Source organism: Microcaecilia unicolor, chromosome 3 (assembly GCF_901765095.1).
Source record: "Microcaecilia unicolor chromosome 3, aMicUni1.1, whole genome shotgun sequence".
Classification (NCBI taxonomy): Eukaryota; Metazoa; Chordata; class Amphibia; order Gymnophiona; family Siphonopidae; genus Microcaecilia; species Microcaecilia unicolor.
Genome location: NC_044033.1, coordinates 346,616,209 through 346,633,983, shown reverse-complemented (window position 1 = coordinate 346,633,983; position 17,775 = coordinate 346,616,209). Strand labels below are relative to the sequence as shown.

General features: G+C 49.3%; 1 protein-coding gene across 1 annotated transcript in view; it reads left to right on the top strand.

The window, feature by feature from the left end:
- CCDC170 (coiled-coil domain containing 170) overlaps positions 1–17,775 on the top strand; it is a 164,292-nt gene that overhangs the window by 133,628 nt on the left and 12,889 nt on the right. Inside the window, exons 10-11 of the mRNA XM_030198473.1 lie at positions 3,629–3,802; positions 16,486–16,728. Of these exons, the coding sequence (XP_030054333.1) occupies positions 3,629–3,802; positions 16,486–16,728 (417 nt within the window). The remainder of the gene's footprint in view (positions 1–3,628; positions 3,803–16,485; positions 16,729–17,775) is intronic.

Sequence of the window (17,775 nt, the reverse complement as noted above, 5' to 3'; positions counted from 1 at the left end):
TATAGGGCGAAGCTGGCTATCTCGTAGCCCCGCCCCTCCCCATCCCACCTTCTGTACCCTGCCTTGAAGTTTCGCTGGCTCCGCAATGGAAAGCAATTGGCACCGGCCAAAATCGGCTTTCGATTATACCAATTTGGCCGGGTTCAGGAGATCGCCAGCCATCTCCCGATTTATGTCGGAAGATGGCCGGCGATCTGTTTCGAAAATAAGCTGGCTAGTGTACCTAAATCTACATGCCGAGATTTACACCATGTTTACCTTGGTGTAAATGGATATGCATAGAATTAGTCGCTGAAATATCAACTGAGCGTATTCTATAATCGGCGTCTAACGTTAGGTGCTGATTATAGAATATGATTAGTTGGCACTGATTTGAGCGCTAATTTTTTAGGTACCACATATAGAATCTACTCCATAGTGCCTCTTAATATCCCAGCCTGCAGGACTTATCCAGATAACAAGTACTTTTATCTAGATAAGTGCTTTTGAGTACTGGCCCATTTATTTATTGGGATTTCTTAATCACCTTTATGAAGAGATTCACCCAAGACAGTGTACAGCAGATGCAGTTTAACATAAACCTTACAATTTTATTAACAGCATAACAATAATAAAATAACCAAATATAAACAGAAACACAATAAATGAGGTGAACTTGGAAACACCAAATTGAAACATAGTATTAGGAATAACATGAAATAGTATCAGGAATATACACATTTTTAACAGCACTGTAGAACATTATATAACAGAAATATAATAAATGTTGTTCATATACAAATGATCAACCAATATAGCGAATACAAAAAATACTTGAAAAATTCTATTTAGGAGGAAAAGATCTCATACAAACTGTGGCAGTTACACAATAAAGTTCATGAACTAATTCATCAGTGTTCACTTGTTCTCACAGTAAAAATAATAATCATAGGTCAAAAACCTCCCTGCAGTGAAAAAAAATGTGTACAAAGAATATAACTAGGATATTTCTACAAATCACAAAACTTATCTTGTGTGTAGTTCACTTCTGAAGTGAGAAGCAGTTTCACTCGGTGCTTGTCAGATTCCACAGACACAGGAACAAGCAGTGCAGGTCCTGACTAGGCCCTGTTTTGCTATGGATTCTTCTGGAGACTGCACTGCACCAATACCTGCAAACAAACACTGAATCAATGCGTGAACTGTAAATAGAAAATTTCAAGCTCTTGTCTAACTGAAGAGCATACTTAAAAAGTGTTGTCTGACAGTGAATGTTCTAAGTACGAAAAAATGGCGCCAGTTCCTCAAAAAGACGCCGTCAGGAACAGAGCCAATAACAATCTGGTGACGTCATATGCTAACCTGGTACTTCAAAGAAACACTGCCCATCGTAGCACCGTATTCAACCCAAAAAACTCATAGGCTCTAAAATGAAAAATCCAACGTTGGGTTCTAATTGAGTGAATAAGGTCGGGGTTTGTTTTGCATTTTGACCTCAAATACAAATGATACCATAATAGACAGTTTAGAAGAACATTCAAATAACATAGATATAATATGATGTCAGCATAATACCAACAATAAAACACCTAATAAGCAGATATTAGAACACACAGATAACATAGATATGATGCTTAAGTTAATTGCAAAGAAGATGCTATGAAATTTTAAAGACATGGCAAATTTAGCCTATGCAGTAGAATAGGTGTTCTACTACAGCAAACATTACATATAGGTCTGAAAGAAACTGAGATTATTAACAATAATTCACAATACTTATGTGCAGTGGCGTAGCCACAGGTGGGCCTGGGTGGGCTGGGGCCCGCCCACTTAGGGCTCTGGCCCACCCAACAGGTGCACACATTTAGTGGTAGCTGGTGGGGATCCCAAGCTCTGCCAGCTGAAGACCTCCTCCTGATGGTGCTGAAAACATTGCTTTCCACTTCAGAAGTCTGAGCTTCCTAAGCTGCTGATACTGGCACCTGCACATGCTTCGTTTTCAGTGCATGCCTGCTGCAGGCTGCCAAGGTAGAGAACAGTGTTGTCCTGCCAGCTGAGACTATTTTTTTTTAAGTTGGTGGGGGAGGGGGGGGGAGAACACTTGGTGCCCACCCACTTCTTGTCTAGGCCCACCCAAAATCTGTTTTCTGGCTATGCCCCTGCTTATGTGATATGACAGAAAAGTTTAAGAAAGATCCCACCAAAACGTGTGAAACTATATAATTTGTCTGTTATTGAGACATTTAGCAAAGTGTACTCCACAAGTAAAATATGCCAGGTTAGATGGAAGACCCAAGATCGTAGTACAATCCTCTTCAACTCTCTTCTTCCATCTGCTGTCTCTTTCTTCTGCCATTCTTCTCCCACTGATCTCTCCCTCCCCCTTGTTACACATTTGGAAAGTTCTTCTGAAGTACTTAATTCCTGGAGGTGGCACCCAATTGTTTCTCACCAGAATGGGACAAAGGACCAAAAATGGGTCTGGTGATGAGCCTTTCTATGTGGTCATTGCGAAAATTCAACACGTTGTAAGTGACTCCAGAAACATAACTGCAAAAATTTCATTGTGGTAAACTCAGAAAAATAGCCCAGAGTTGTCAAGATACCCAGTGCTAGTGTTCTGTAAATTTACGCTAGCAAGGGGCGCATAAATGCGGGCACCCAGCTATGGAATTAGGAGACACGAGCCTTCATTCACAATGACCCCTCCCAGCTCAGTCCAGCGAATAGGGACAGTCCTCCGCCTTGGGCCACCTTCCTTGCAAATACAAGAATCAATCTCAGATTCCATAATGCTTTGATCTCAAATGGAGGACTAGATTTTCTAAAAGGCACTACCTCATTAGCATTACCTCATTAGAACTAATGAGAGAGGAGGAGTAGTCTAGTGGTTAGTGCAGCAGACCTTGATCTTGGAGAACTTGGTTTGATTCCCACTGCAGCTCCTGGTGACTCTGGGCAAGTCACTTAACCTTCCATTGCCCCAGGTTCAAATAAGTACCTGTATATACCATGTAAACTGCTTTGAACATAGTTGCAAAAACCACAGAAAGTCAGTATATTAAGTCCCATTCCCTTTCCCTAATACTTGCATTTACCATAGGTCCCATTTTATACAGAAGACTGTATTTACTAATGAGGTGTAGTTAATGGCATTGATACGCATGCGAATACAGTAACACGTTTTAGTAAATGTAACCCAGAGTTCACTGCAGACCTGTGAGGAGAGAAGCCCTTCTGGAAAGAGAGGTCAATCCCAATAAAAGTTATGCAGCAAGTATGAATTCCTTTAAGGCTGAAGAGGTGATCTGCATAGTCCTGAGTGCTCAGGTATCACATCTTTGGATAATTCTTATACCAATTCAATAACAGGTACCACTGCCCATCGGAGCATCCAGCTTTCTCCAGGACTTATACAGCTACTGGAACTCTGCAGTGCAGGAAAATGTTCACTTTCCAGCAGTAATGCAATGGTTAAAAGAGATATTTACATGTTGTTTGCCACCAAGCTGGTGCTGGTTGGATGGTGGCTGCTTTCTAGTACAAGCTAAATTGGAAAATAAATTACCAGCCCCTAAACTCCTCCCTGCCATCATATAGAACTAAGCTCTCAGTTTCTCTCTCTCTTCTTCGATGTGTCCTGCCACAGTACCTCAAGTTCTTGGAGCAGCTGTCTGACAAGATGAAGCTGGAGTGGGTGGCAGCAGATGTTGGCTTTGACATGCGTTTGGAGGCAGCGCTTGCACGCGCTGAGCAATTGGTCAAACTGGAAGGGGATGCAGTAGTTGAAACCAAGACTCTTGCACATGGTCTGCAGAGGAAGGTAGGATACCTTTTGCCTTATTCTGTTGATGTTGTATGTTAGATGGATGATAGAAGTAAAGCAAATGCATTGCATTATTTTAAAGGGATGCAATCTGGCCCTTAAGAACTGAATTGTCATGTTATGTTATGTTATGTTATACCAGTTCTTGTATTCCGCCTATACCTTTCAGTTCAAGGATGGATTACAGTAATCAAGAGCTGGACCAATCAGTCCAAGAGCTACAAATAATTAGAATAGTCTAATAGCATATATTAAACATTAAATAAACCTGTCTTAGCAAACCATAAGCTAACCATTAGATAAACCTGTCATACAGAATAAAAATGTTTTTAGATACTTTCTGAATTGAAGATAATGGGTACAAGACCTCAAGGAGTTTAGCATCCAATTTTTTTTCCTCCAATAATCGCCCATCCTCATCTGTAACCTTGAGAAAAGGTAAGAATTTTCCAGTTATGGGCGGCTGGAGGGTTGAAGAGAGAAGTACCTCGGTGCCCCTTCAGTCCCTTTTTGTTCACGGCCCTCCCTGTCAAGTAGTTATCATCACTTTAGGTTGCTGTTTTTTTTCCTCTGCTGATTGCTTCCTCTTCAGGCCCTCACTCTTCCTCTCAACCCTAAGAACAGGAAACTACAGTAAAGTTTAAAACAAATATTACTGCCACTTAGCAAGCCACAATCGTTCTCTTAGAGGCAGGAGGCCTCTGTAACGTAAGGCCCGCAGAATCAAGACCATTGCTCTACCCCCCCCCCCCCCCCACCCCACCTCCTCTGATCCTGCTCGATTTCTGCCTGGCACAATCATGGGGTTTCAGTGATTTGGTGAACAAGAGAAAACACAGTGCAGTTTAAACAGAAGGGAAAAAAGAAGCACTGTTCTTCAAAGCCTGCTCAGCCAGCTGTAAGTAAACAACCCCACAGTGACTCTGCTTTCAGTAACGCTGCTGTGAAGTTAGCCTCTAAAGCTTCCCTAAAACACACAATTTCCCCTCTTTCAGAAGAGAATCCACCTCTCACATGGAAGAATCCAGTCAGGATAACAATATAAACATGCTATTCCTTAGCCCTGCAGGGCAATTTGTCTCTTTTGTTCCTGCTCAAATGTTAATACAACTCCTCAAGTGCTTTGACCAAGACAGCTCAGCAATTTTACAAGCTTCAGAGACTGCTCCATCACCACAATAATAGTCTGTTCTCACACAGCAACCAAATACAAATGAATCTGTCTCAGCCTCAGTCCCCTCTTTCTCCAGTTACTTAGCTTAAATAATGAAAAAGCATGGTTAGAATATAATAACAACAAGGTATTGTTTCACTCATTTATTTCAATAATTAAAAATCGTTGAACACTTCAGCAGTCTGTTGGATGTCTTTGTCTTGTATTGCCAATTTCTCCGAGGACAAGCAGGCTGATTGTTCTCACGACTGGGGTGACGTCCGCGGCAGCCCCCACCAACCGGAAATAAGCTTCGCGGGACGGTCAGCACGCAGGGCACGCCCACCGCGCATGCGCGGCCGTCTTCCCGCCCGTGCGCGACCGCTCCCGCCAGTTACTTTTTTTCCGCGACTGAGAGAGTTGTGTTTTCCCCTCTCTCTCGTTTCAGCCGCCGGATTTTTTCGACCGCGTTTACGCGGATCGTCGCTTTTGGCCTGTTCGGCCTCTTCTTTTTCTTCTTCTCTTTTATTAAAAAAAAAAAAAAAAAAAAGAATTTTGCGCGTGTGGAGCACGCGCTCCTTCTTTTCCCTCGCTTTCTAGCGGGGACGCCTCGTTGCGGCCTAGTGGCCGCTCGGTCGGTTACAATTTTCGTGGTGTGATTTTAGCCACCATTGCCGACTTTGACTTCGCCGACGCGATTTTTCCGTCGATGTCCTCGAAGGTCCCGAGTGGATTTAAAAAGTGTGGTCGCTGCGGCCGGCCGATCTCGCAGACCGACACCCACGCTTGGTGCCTCCAGTGCCTCGGGCCGGAGCACAATCTCAAGTCGTGCGTTTTGTGTCTCGGTCTCCGGAAACGGACTCAGGTTGCGAGGCAAGTTCTGCGGGACCGTCTTTTTGGAACTTGCGCCGGCCCCTCGACGTCGACCTCGACGGCATCGGTATCGAAGACCGGTTCTTCGGTACCGGTATCGATGCCCGAGACATCGGCACCGATGGCAGCGACCCCAGGAGAACAGGTCCCGTCGGCCCGCCGGTCCGCCGGCGAGAGTGGGGTAGAGAGACCGCGTGGGCAGTCGGCCCCGGTCACTCCCTCAACTCGTGAGCCACGGGACCGAACCCTGTCGGACCCGGTACCCCCGAGACCGAGGGGGATCGACCTCCTCCTCCTCCATGCCCTCCGGCACCGGTGACGTGCACCGGAAAAAAGACAAGAAGCGCCGTCACCGGGAGCCCTCGGTGCACCCTGCAGAGGAGTCGACGCCGAAGCGTCATCGCAGAGAGGAGAGATCTCCGTCGGTGGTCGAGGTACCGACGCGTCGGGGTTCCGGCACCTCGGTGCCATCTCCTGGCCCCCAGCAGCTTCCGGCACCGACACCCTTACCGGCCCCACCGCCTTTCCCGGCAGCGGGCCTGGACGAGTGCCTCAGAGCCATCCTTCCGGGGATCCTGGAAGGGCTGATGCGCCAGGCTGTGCCGGCGCCGGGGGTGCTTGCGCCCTCGGCGCCGATGTCTGTGGCGCCGGCGAGCTCTAGCCCGGCGCCGGGGCAGTCGACACCGCCGCCGCTTGCGGTGCCGGTCTCGACAGCCACGCAGGTGGAGTCCCCGTCGACGTCGATGGAGGGAGCTCCGTCCCCGCCGGCGCGGGAGTCCACCGCTCGACGACACCGAGACCTTGGTGCCTCGACGTCGAGCCGGGCCCGGTACCGGACTCAGCTACATGAGCTAATGTCCGATACCGAGGACGAGGACTCGTGGGGGGGAAGAGGAGGACCCGAGATATTTCTCCTCCGAGGAGTCTACAGGCCTTCCCTCGGACCCCACGCCGTCACCGGAGAGGAAGCTCTCACCTCCTGAGAGTCTCTCCTTTGCCTCCTTTGTGCGGGATATGTCTATAAGCATTCCCTTTCCCGTGGTCTCTGTGGAAGAGCCGAGGGCCGAGATGCTCGAGGTCCTCGACTATCCATCACCACCTAGAGAGTCCTCCACGGTACCGCTGCACAATGTCCTGAAGGAGACGCTGCTCCGGAACTGGGTGCGACCACTAACTAATCCCACCATTCCCAAGAAAGCAGAGTCCCAGTACAGGATCCACTCTGACCCAGAGCTCATGCGGCCCCAGTTGCCCCATGACTCAGCGGTCGTGGATTCTGCTCTCAAGAGGGCACGGAGTTCGAGGGATACCGCCTCGGCGCCCCCGGGGCGGGAGTCTCGCACTCTGGACTCATTTGGGAGGAAGGCCTACCAATCCTCCATGCTCGTGACCCGCATCCAATCTTACCTGCTCTATATGAGCATCCACATGCGGACCTATGTGCAACAGCTGGCGGACCTGGTCGATAAGCTCCCGCCGGAGCAGTCCAGGCCTTATCAGGAGGTGGTCAGGCAGCTGAAGGCGTGCAGAAAGTTCCTGTCCAGGGGGATTTTTGACACCTGTGACGTGGCATCTCGTGCTGCGGCCCAAGGTATAGTGATGCGCAGGCTCTCATGGCTGCGTGCCTCTGACCTGGACAACCGCACCCAGCAGAGACTGGCTGACGTCCCTTGCCGGGGGGATAACATTTTCGGTGAGAAGGTCGAGCAGATGGTGGACCAACTGCATCAGCGGGAAACCGCTCTCGACAAGCTCTCCCACCGGGCGCCTTCAGCACCCGCCCCCACGGGTGGGCGTTTTTCCCGGGCACGGCAGGCTGCACCCTATTCTTTTGCAAAGCGTAGGTACAACCAGCCGGCCCGAAGGCCTCGTCAGGCACAGGGACAGCCCCAGCGCGCTCGTTCTCGTCAACAGCGTGCGCCTAAGCAGCCCCCTGCGCCTCCACAGCAAAAGCCGGGGACGGGCTTTTGACTGGATCCACGGGAACATAGCCGCCCTACAAGTGTCCGTACCGGACGATCTGCCGGTCGGAGGGAGGTTAAAATTTTTTCACCAAAGGTGGCCTCTCATAACCTCCGACCAGTGGGTTCTCCATATAGTGCGGTGCGGATACGCCCTGAATTTGGCATCCCTGCCTCCAAATTGTCCTCCGGGAGCTCAGTCTTTCAGCTCCCATCACAAGCAGGTACTTGCAGAGGAACTCTCCGCCCTTCTCAGCGCCAATGCGGTCGAGCCCGTACCACCCGGGCAGGAAGGGCAGGGATTCTATTCCAGGTACTTCCTTGTGGAAAAGAAAACAGGGGGGATGCGTCCCATCCTAGACCTGAGAGGCCTGAACAAATTCCTGGTCAAAGAAAAGTTCAGGATGCTTTCCTTGGGCACCCTTCTGCCAATGATTCAGAAAAACGATTGGCTATGTTCCCTGGATTTAAAGGACGCATACACTCACATCCCGATACTGCCAGCTCACAGGCAGTATCTCAGATTCCGACTGGGCGCACGGCACTTTCAGTATTGTGTGCTGCCCTTTGGGCTCGCCTCTGCCCCACGAGTGTTTACCAAGTGCCTCGTGGTGGTAGCGGCCTATCTACGCAAGCTGGGAGTGCACGTGTTCCCATATCTCGACGATTGGCTGGTCAAGAACACCTCGGAGGCAGGAGCCCTCCGGTCCATGCAGTGCACTATCCAACTTCTGGAGCTGCTGGGGTTTGTGATAAATTACCCAAAGTCCCATCTCCAGCCAACTCAGTCTCTGGAATTCATAGGAGCGCTGCTGAATTCCCAGACAGCTCAGGCCTACCTTCCCGAAGCGAGGGCCACCAATCTCTTGACCCTGGCTTCGCAGACCAGAGCGTCTCAGCAGATCACAGCTCGGCAGATGTTGAGACTTCTGGGTCATATGGCCTCCACAGTTCATGTGACTCCCATGGCTCGTCTTCACATGAGATCTGCTCAATGGACCCTAGCTTCCCAGTGGTTCCAGGCCGCCGGGAATCTAGAAGATGTCATCCGCCTCTCCACCAGTTGCCGCACTTCACTGCTCTGGTGGACCATCCGGACCAATTTGATCCTGGGACGCCCATTCCAAATTCCGCAGCCCACGAAAGTGCTGACGACGGATGCATCTCGCCTGGGGTGGGGAGCCCATGTCGATGGGCTCCACACTCAGGGTCTGTGGTCCCTCCAGGAAAAGGATCTGCAGATCAACCTCCTGGAGCTCCGGGCGATCTGGAACGCACTGAAGGCTTTCAGAGATCGGCTGTCCTGTCAAATTATCCAAATTCGGACAGACAATCAGGTTGCAATGTATTACGTCAACAAGCAGGGGGGCACCGGATCTCGCCCCCTGTGCCAGGAGGCCGTCGGGATGTGGCGTTGGGCGTGTCGGTTCGGCATGCTCCTCCAAGCCACGTACCTGGCAGGCGTAAACAACAGTCTGGCCGACAGACTGAGCAGAGTCATGCAACCGCACGAGTGGTCGCTCCATGCCAGAGTGGTACGCAAGATCTTCCGAGCGTGGGGCACCCCCTCGGTGGACCTTTTCGCCTCTCAGACCAACCACAAGCTGCCTCTGTTCTGTTCCAGACTTCAGGCACACGGCAGGCTAGCGTCGGATGCCTTTCTCCTCCATTGGGGGACCGGCCTCCTGTATGCTTATCCTCCCATACCTTTGGTGGGGAAGACCTTACTGAAGCTCAAGCAAGACCGCGGCACCATGATTCTGATCGCGCCCTTTTGGCCCCGTCAGATCTGGTTCCCTCTTCTTCTGGAGTTGTCCTCCGAAGAACCGTGGAGATTGGAGTGTTTTCCGACTCTCATTTCGCAGAACGACGGAGCGTTGCTGCACCCCAACCTTCAATCCCTGGCTCTCACGGCCTGGATGTTGAGGGCGTAGACTTCGCTGCGTTGGGTCTGTCTGAGGGTGTCTCCCGGGTCTTGCTTGCCTCTAGGAAGGATTCCACTAAAAAGAGTTACTTTTTCAAGTGGAGGAGGTTTGTCGTGTGGTGTGAGAGCATGGCCCTAGAACCTCGTTCTTGCCCTGCACAGAACCTGCTTGAATACCTTCTGCACTTATCAGAGTCTGGCCTCAAGACCAACTCAGTAAGGAATCACCTTAGTGCGATTAGTGCTTACCATTATCGTGTGGAAGGAAAAGCCATCTCTGGAGAGCCTTTAGTCGTTCGATTCATGAGAGGCTTGCTTTTGTCAAAGCCCCCTATCAAGCCTCCTGTTGTGTCATGGGATCTCAACGTCGTCCTCACCCAGCTGATGAAACCTCCTTTTGAGCCACTGAATACCTGCCATCTGAAGTACTTGACCTGGAAGGTCATTTTCTTGGTGGCAGTTACTTCAGCTCGTAGGGTCAGTGAGCTTCAAGCCCTAGTAGCTCATGCTCCATATACCAAATTTCATCACAACAGAGTAGTGCTCCGCACCCACCCAAAGTTCCTGCCGAAGGTGGTGTCGGAGTTCCATCTTAACCAGTCAATTGTCTTGCCAACATTCTTCCCCAGGCCGCATACCCGCCCTGCTGAACGTCAGTTGCACACATTGGACTGCAAGAGAGCATTGGCCTTCTACTTGGAGCGGACACAGCCCCACAGACAGTCCGCCCAATTGTTTGTTTCTTTCGACCCTAACAGGCTAGGGGTCGCTGTCGGGAAACGCACCATCTCCAATTGGCTAGCAGATTGCATTTCCTTCACTTACGCCCAGGCTGGGCTGGCTCTTGAGGGTCATGTCACGGCTCATAGTGTCAGAGCCATGGCAGCGTCAGTGGCCCACTTGAAGTCAGCCACTATTGAAGAGATTTGCAAGGCTGCGACGTGGTCATCTGTCCACACATTCACATCACATTACTGCCTCCAGCAGGATACCCGACGCGACAGTCGGTTCGGGCAGTCGGTGCTGCAGAATCTGTTTGGGGTGTAAATCCAACTCCACCCTCCAGGACCCGAATTTATTCTGGTCAGGCTGCACTCTCAGTTAGTTGTTCTTCGTAGGTCAATTTCTGTTGTATCCTCGCCGTTGCGAGGTTCAATTGACCTGGGTTCTTGTTTTGAGTGAGCCTGAGAGCTAGGGATACCCCAGTCGTGAGAACAAGCAGCCTGCTTGTCCTCGGAGAAAGGGTATGATACATACCTGTAGCAGTTGTTCTCCGAGGACAGCAGGCTGATTGTTCTCACCTTCCCTCCCTCCTCCCCTTTGGAGTTGTGTGTTTCATATTTTTTGCTAGTCATTCAACTGGCGGGAGCGGTCGCGCACGGGCGGGAAGACGGCCGCGCATGCGCGGTGGGCGTGCCCTGCGTGCTGACCGTCCCGCGAAGCTTATTTCCGGTTGGTGGGGGCTGCCGCGGACGTCACCCCAGTCGTGAGAACAATCAGCCTGCTGTCCTCGGAGAACAACTGCTACAGGTATGTATCATACCCTTTCAGGCATCCTAAAAATTTGAGGTGCCTGCAATGCCCACCCTAGACTTTGGAAAACCCAGTAAGCCCCATATTCAGAGTTAGCCCAATATTCAGAGTGATTTAAATGGATAGAAGAGGCTCCTGCCTCCAGTGCCCACCATAGACTTCAGAAAACCCAGTGGGCCCAATATTCAGAGCAATTTAAGTGGGTAGGAGAGGCTCCTGCCTGCTTAAATCCCCTGGGGCCACTTAACCCCCCACTATTCAGTGGCACTAAACCAGACAGTGCTGCTGAATATCGCCTCTGACTGTTCTTGAAAAAGTGGGCAGGTCAGGGGCAGTAGTGGGGGCAGTGTTAGGAAGGAGCCCGGGGTTATGCGGATCCTGGCAATATTCAGTGCTGGCACCCACATCGCAAAGCGGCCTAATTTAAGACAGCTCAAAAGCTGTCCTAAATTAGGCCACTTAGCTTTGTGGGCGCTGGCACCGAGTATCTGGCTGCGATCCCCCTCCCGGCTCCCCTCCTTCCTTCCTACCTGCCCTTCAGCCTGCACCAAGTTTAACCCCAGCCCCAGCGCTCTAGGTAGACCACCCCCAAGGTCTACCTTCTAATCCCTGGTGGTCTGGTCATTGGGGACAGGTGCACCCCTTCACTCCTGCCCCTAGCGGCTGGCCTCACAAAATGACTGCTGTGACTTCTACTACTACTTAACATTTCTAAAGCGTTACTAGGGTTTACGCAGTGCTGTACAATTTCACAAAGAAGGACAGTCCCTGCTCAAAGAGCTTACAATCTAAAGGACAAAAATGTGTAATCAATCAATTTGGGGCAGTCTAGATTTCTTGAATAGGGGTATAATGGTTAGGTGCCGAAAGCGACATTGAAGAGGTGGGCTTTGAGTAAGGATTTGAAGATGGGCAGGGAGGGGGCTTGGCGAATGGACTCAGGAAGTTTATTCCAAGCATAGGGTGAGGCAGCTTGCGATATTTGTAGTTGTGGCAGCCCTTTTTTGAAGCCAGCTGCTAGGGGTAGCAGTGAGAGGGCTACGCTCCTGCCCCCACTGACCCTCTGGACTACCAGGGATTATAAGGTAGGCCTGGGTGGGTCCTACTTTAGAATGCTGGGGTTGGGGGGGCAATGTTGAGAGGGGATTAAAGTTAATGTGGACTGGGGGGAGGGAAAGTAGGAAGGAAGGAGGCAGGATGGGAGGGGGATCGCATCACTTAAAAAATCTTTTAAAAGTTATGCAAGTACTGGCCCGATATTCAGCCAGGACCCCCATAACTGTCTTACATGGGTCCTGGTTGAATATCGGCTGGACTTGCATAAGCTCCGACAGCCTGCCTGTCCACATTTAGCCCCCAATATTCAGTGCTGGCCACCCGGACATGACCCGGCACTGAATACTGGGGGCTAATTTAGCCAGTGACGATCAGCATTAAAAAAAAACACTGACTGCCACCAGCTGAATATCAGGGGAAGTGTTTCTAATAATAGCTTGGGCAACTATTAGAGAGAATACGGTATATTTGTTTTTCCTAACTAGATGTTTATGTTGCACACACCTGGCACATAAACATTTGTTTCTCCTGTATTTTAGAACAAGCTCTAGTCAGCAGATTCTGTTCTAAAATACTGGTGAATCTTGAGACACATTGACCTGGACGTCTCAATTCCTATTTCTACTACCTATCTAAAATGAGGCTGCGTTTAGCATAGGCGTAGTTTGCCTATTTCATTTTTTTTTTTTGGGGGGGGGGGGGGCAAGGGATAGAAGTCAGATTAATGGCAGCAGGAGAATTTTCTCCCCTCCCTTAAAATGGGCATTAATTGGCTTACTCTCTTCCCCACCATTTCTTTTGGTTTCACCTTATCCTTGTGTTTTCCTTTATCTCCCTATACTTTTCCATTTGCCTCTCCTGCTCCTACCCCTTGCTGCTCACCTTTCCACTAGAGAACTACACGAGAGTGGGGATAGCGGGATTTGTCCATATCTGCGGGGATCCCGCGGGGATGTACCCGGGTCCATGGGAATCCCATGGGGATTGACCCAAGTCCTGCAGGATCCCTGCAAATGTTCCTACCCTCCCCCGGGCACAGGGTGACCTCCCATGACATACCTCGAGGTACCCTGGTGGTCTAATGGCTTCTTCGAGGCAGGAAAGATCCCCACTCTTTCCTGCCCTCTGCCGCGGCGCTGATCCTCTCCTATCTGCTCTTTTAAAATGGCTACCAAGACTTCCAGCGTCGGCTTTGTGAGACTTATAGTGAATCTTGGCACTCATGGTGACACAGTAGATTATTTTGATCTGTGGTGTTCCTATATATATTGTATGAGCACACAAATTGTTCTTTAAATTAATCTGTTAAATATTATTCACACATGTTAGATTTATACATCTCTGGGACGTGTACTTAGTTTGATTTGGCTTTCTTTCCCCCCGTGTTTGTAAATACTGCATTTCCAAAGGTGACATATTCCAACTGACAAATTCAAAATAAAATACTTTTATCCTACCTTTGTTGTCTGAATGTTTAATTTTTTTCCATTCACTTTGGTCCCAGTGTCTCTTTTCTGCTTTCTTCTGGGGTTTTTTCCTGTCCTTGCAGGGTCTCCTGTTCATTTATTCTCTCTCAGCGTCTGCCATCCATCTTCCCTCTGCCATCTCTCCTCTCCCCATGTTCATCATCTGCTCTCTGAGTCCACCATCCATCTTCCCTCTACCATCCCTGTTCATCCTCTCCAGCATCTCCCTTCTTTATCCCTGTCTCTATCTCTCCTCATGTTCATCATCTGCCCTCCCAGTATCCCTATTTGAATTCTTTTTCAGCATGGCCCCTCTGGATCCCCTTCCTCCCTGCCCCATTTTCAAGCAGTACCCCTTTGGGACCCTTTCCCACCCCTTTTCCAGCATTGCCCCTCTGGGTCCACATCTCTTCCCCCTCTCCACCTTTTCCAGCACTGCCCCTTTGAGTACCCATCATTTTTACTGCAGCTTTGTAAATACACATGTATTTTATAAAATAAGCATGTACAGTGTGGTTCTGCCTCACCTTTGGCCAAACTACGCCCATGGGTATCTCACACTTTTTCTAGCCTCTCCCCTCTGTTCCTCTGTCCCTCTGTCCCTATCCAACCCCCCATGTTCACCATCTTCCCTCTCAGTGACCCTATCTCTCCTTTTTTACTCCGCATAGCTTTTCTGTGTCCCTATCACCCCTTCCCCTTCCAGCATTCCCCCTTTGCCTCCCAGTCTTTATGATCTCTATCTGCCCAGCTAGCACCTCTTCTCTGTGTCTTTGTTGATCAATATGTTCAGCATCTCCTCTCTCTTCCCCTCTTCCTTCACCTTCTCTCCTCTGCTCTGCACACTCCAACCCTCCCTTTTGTGGTCTAACAGCCCTGTCCATCTCTTTCCCTCTTCCACTCTAGCCTCTCTCTTGCTTTGTCTCTCTCTCCCCCTCATGAGTCCTGCATCTCCTGCTATTCCCCCCCCCCTTCCAACAGTCTAGCAGCTCTGTCCCTCTCTTTCTGTCCTTCACTCTGGCCTCTCTCTCACTTTGTCTTTCTCTTCTCCCCTCTCCTAGTGAGTTTTGCATCTCCCACTCTTCCCTCCCCGCCCACCCTGGCGGTCCTCCGTACTTCAACTTCATAGACAGCAATAGGGTCCTTTCACTGTTGCACACTGCCTACGTGGAAACGAATCAGAGTAAGCGGGACGTGGCAGCAGAAGGACCTCGGCGTCAGCATCCTGTCCTAATCGCTGCCTGCGAAGTTGAAATACGGAGGACTGCTGGGGGGGGGGAGGAGAGAGAGACAGCGGGAGATGCAGGATTCGCGGGGTGGGGGGAGAGAAAAATAGGACAGGTTTGAGGAGAGGGAGCAGATGCGCAGGGAGTGGCGGCGGCAAGAAACGACAAAGCTAAACAGGGAAGAAGGAGGAGAGAGAGAGATACTGGAATGCATGGGGCAGGGGAAAGAGAGTCAGGTACTTGGTGCAGCAGCGTTTGGGGGGGGGGGCAATGCACCCCTGGCGTTTAGGCAGCATGCTGGATAGATGTGTAAGTGCACATATATGCATATACATGCTAATATTTTAAAAATGTATGTACTGTATATAAAACACCCAAAAACATTAATGCCAAAAGATCATCCCGAACCTTCCTTAACCTCCACTTCCCCAATTGCAAGGGCGTGAAATACAAAACGCTACACGCGTCAACCTTTTCTCACATGAGCACGCAGTTTTGGAATACACTGCCGCGCAACTTAAGAACAATCAACGAGCAAGCTTCCTTCCGCAGATTATTGAAGACCCATCTTTTCGAAAAAATTTACGGAAACAAACAAAACACATAAAGGCCACACTTAATGTTCACTAATGCATCACACATTCACCTCTGAATTCTCATTCCCGTAATATCACATCTCTCATACCTTTACTCACAGAAAGATATATACCATATGTCCTCATGCCTTTTTATCGCCCTCCAAGCTCCCAGTGTTTCCTTCCAAAGTTTCAATGTTTATGTTCCATTGTTACATTCCCTAACGACACCTCAATTGTTTCGCATAACTCTGCACAATGTAATCCATAACCAATCTGTTACAAATTGTATTTCCACCATTTAACTCATATTGTAAGCCACACTGAACCTGCAAAAAGGTGGGAAAATGTGGGATACAAATGCAATAAATAAATAATAAATAAATACATTTTATAGAATTGCCCTGTTAGTCATAGGTGAATTTCCAGCAGCAGCAGCAGTTATATGTTTCCACCATTGAATTTCCCTCACAATATTTTAAATGAATTTCTTATGCTATTGTGAGCTGCCTAGCAAGGTCTCTCATTTGGCAGTATATCAATCCCAAATAAAACTTGAAACTTATCTGTTTAATTTATGTGGTGGCCTTGCCACTGAAAATTGACCTCTTTATATATTATCTGTACCAGTTTCATGATTATAGAACATGTGAGGGAATGCCATATATAATAGTGGTGGATGATGGAATTTATGTACTTTCACTTTAAATATTCAGTGTGAAAAACTGGGTATACATTTTAGAAAAATCAAAAATGGATGAAAATCTCATGATACTATGAAGTTGTATTGGTTACAGTATATATGGGTTATGGGCAGAATGGGGTGGGTACCAAGATGTGTGTGCACCTATACTGAAAGAAGTAAAATACAAATATAAAAAACAACATTCCCTTTTCTAATCAATACAATTAGTTAAAGAGTCAGAAAGAGAAACTGGAGAGCAAAGAGCTGCACATGAGTCTCCTGCAGAAGAAGATTGCTCAGCTGGAAGAAGAGAAGCAGGTACGCACAGCCCTGGCTGTGGAGAGAGATGATGCCAATCTGATGATCAGGAAACTGCAGAAGAGGGTGGAGAGACTGCAGGGGGAGCTCAGCACTGCACAAGAATCAAACACCGAGCTCAGGGCCAAGCTGTCCGACACAAATGAACTCAAGGCAAGTAGCAGGCATGTTGCCTTTCAGTACGATAAACCAGAAACTACCAGGATGCAAGTAAGCCTAACTTATTGTATGCAGTGAGCTATAGCCTAGGTACAAATGCCAACCAACAGGCTTTTAGCAGGGCTGCCGAGAGACTGGGACGGGCCCGGGGCCCCGCCGCAGCCGCCACCCCCCCGAGGTCATCGTTGCCACAGCCCCCCCCCACTCGCCCCCCCTCCATTCACCACCGGGCCGGGCCCCCTGAATTCAAATCATAGTGCTTTACCTCGACCTCGTTCCATGTGAAAGCACAGCTGCAGCAGTCTGCAGATCGCCTCCCTTCAGACCTTCCCTCCCTGTGTCCCGCCCTCACGCAAGTTACGTCAGACGAGGGCGAGACACAGGGAGGGAAGGCCCGAAGGGAAGGCGATCTGCAGACTGCTGCTGTTGAGCTTTCACACGGAGCGAAGTGGTAAGGTGCTGTGATTTGAATGGAGGGGGCCCGGCCCGGTGGCGGACGGTCGACGGAGCTGAGGGCAGGCGGGACTGTGGCGCCGGGCCCCCCTTGGAGTCCTGGGCCTGGGGAATTTTGTCCCCCCTGCCCCCCTGTCTCGGCGGCCCTGGCTTTTAGATATATGGAATTTGACCATACATTAGCAGGGATTTTTTTTTTTTTTTAGTGCTTTTCAATGCTATTGTATTGAAAATGAACTGAACTTTCTCAGATTCATTTCATTGCAATAGTGTAATGTATAAGAGCATGATGAACTTTGCCCCCTAGTTCTAGAGTTTCACCGTCTGCTGCAAATAGATCTTGCCCTGTCCTGTTCAGACTATAGAAGATTAGAATTGGTGGACAAAATGGCACAACATTTGTTAACAGAAAAAACTTCAAGTGGCTGATCCTCTGAGTGGGTGCTATTCTAGCAAAGGCAGTAAATCTCTGGCAGGGTGTAAGGGGATTCAGCACTGTTCAAAAGTCTGCCTTATATGTAGGTCATTGCCAGAGGTCCCATTGCCATTAAGATTATATAGCACTTTTCATGAGAGCAGGGATGGCAA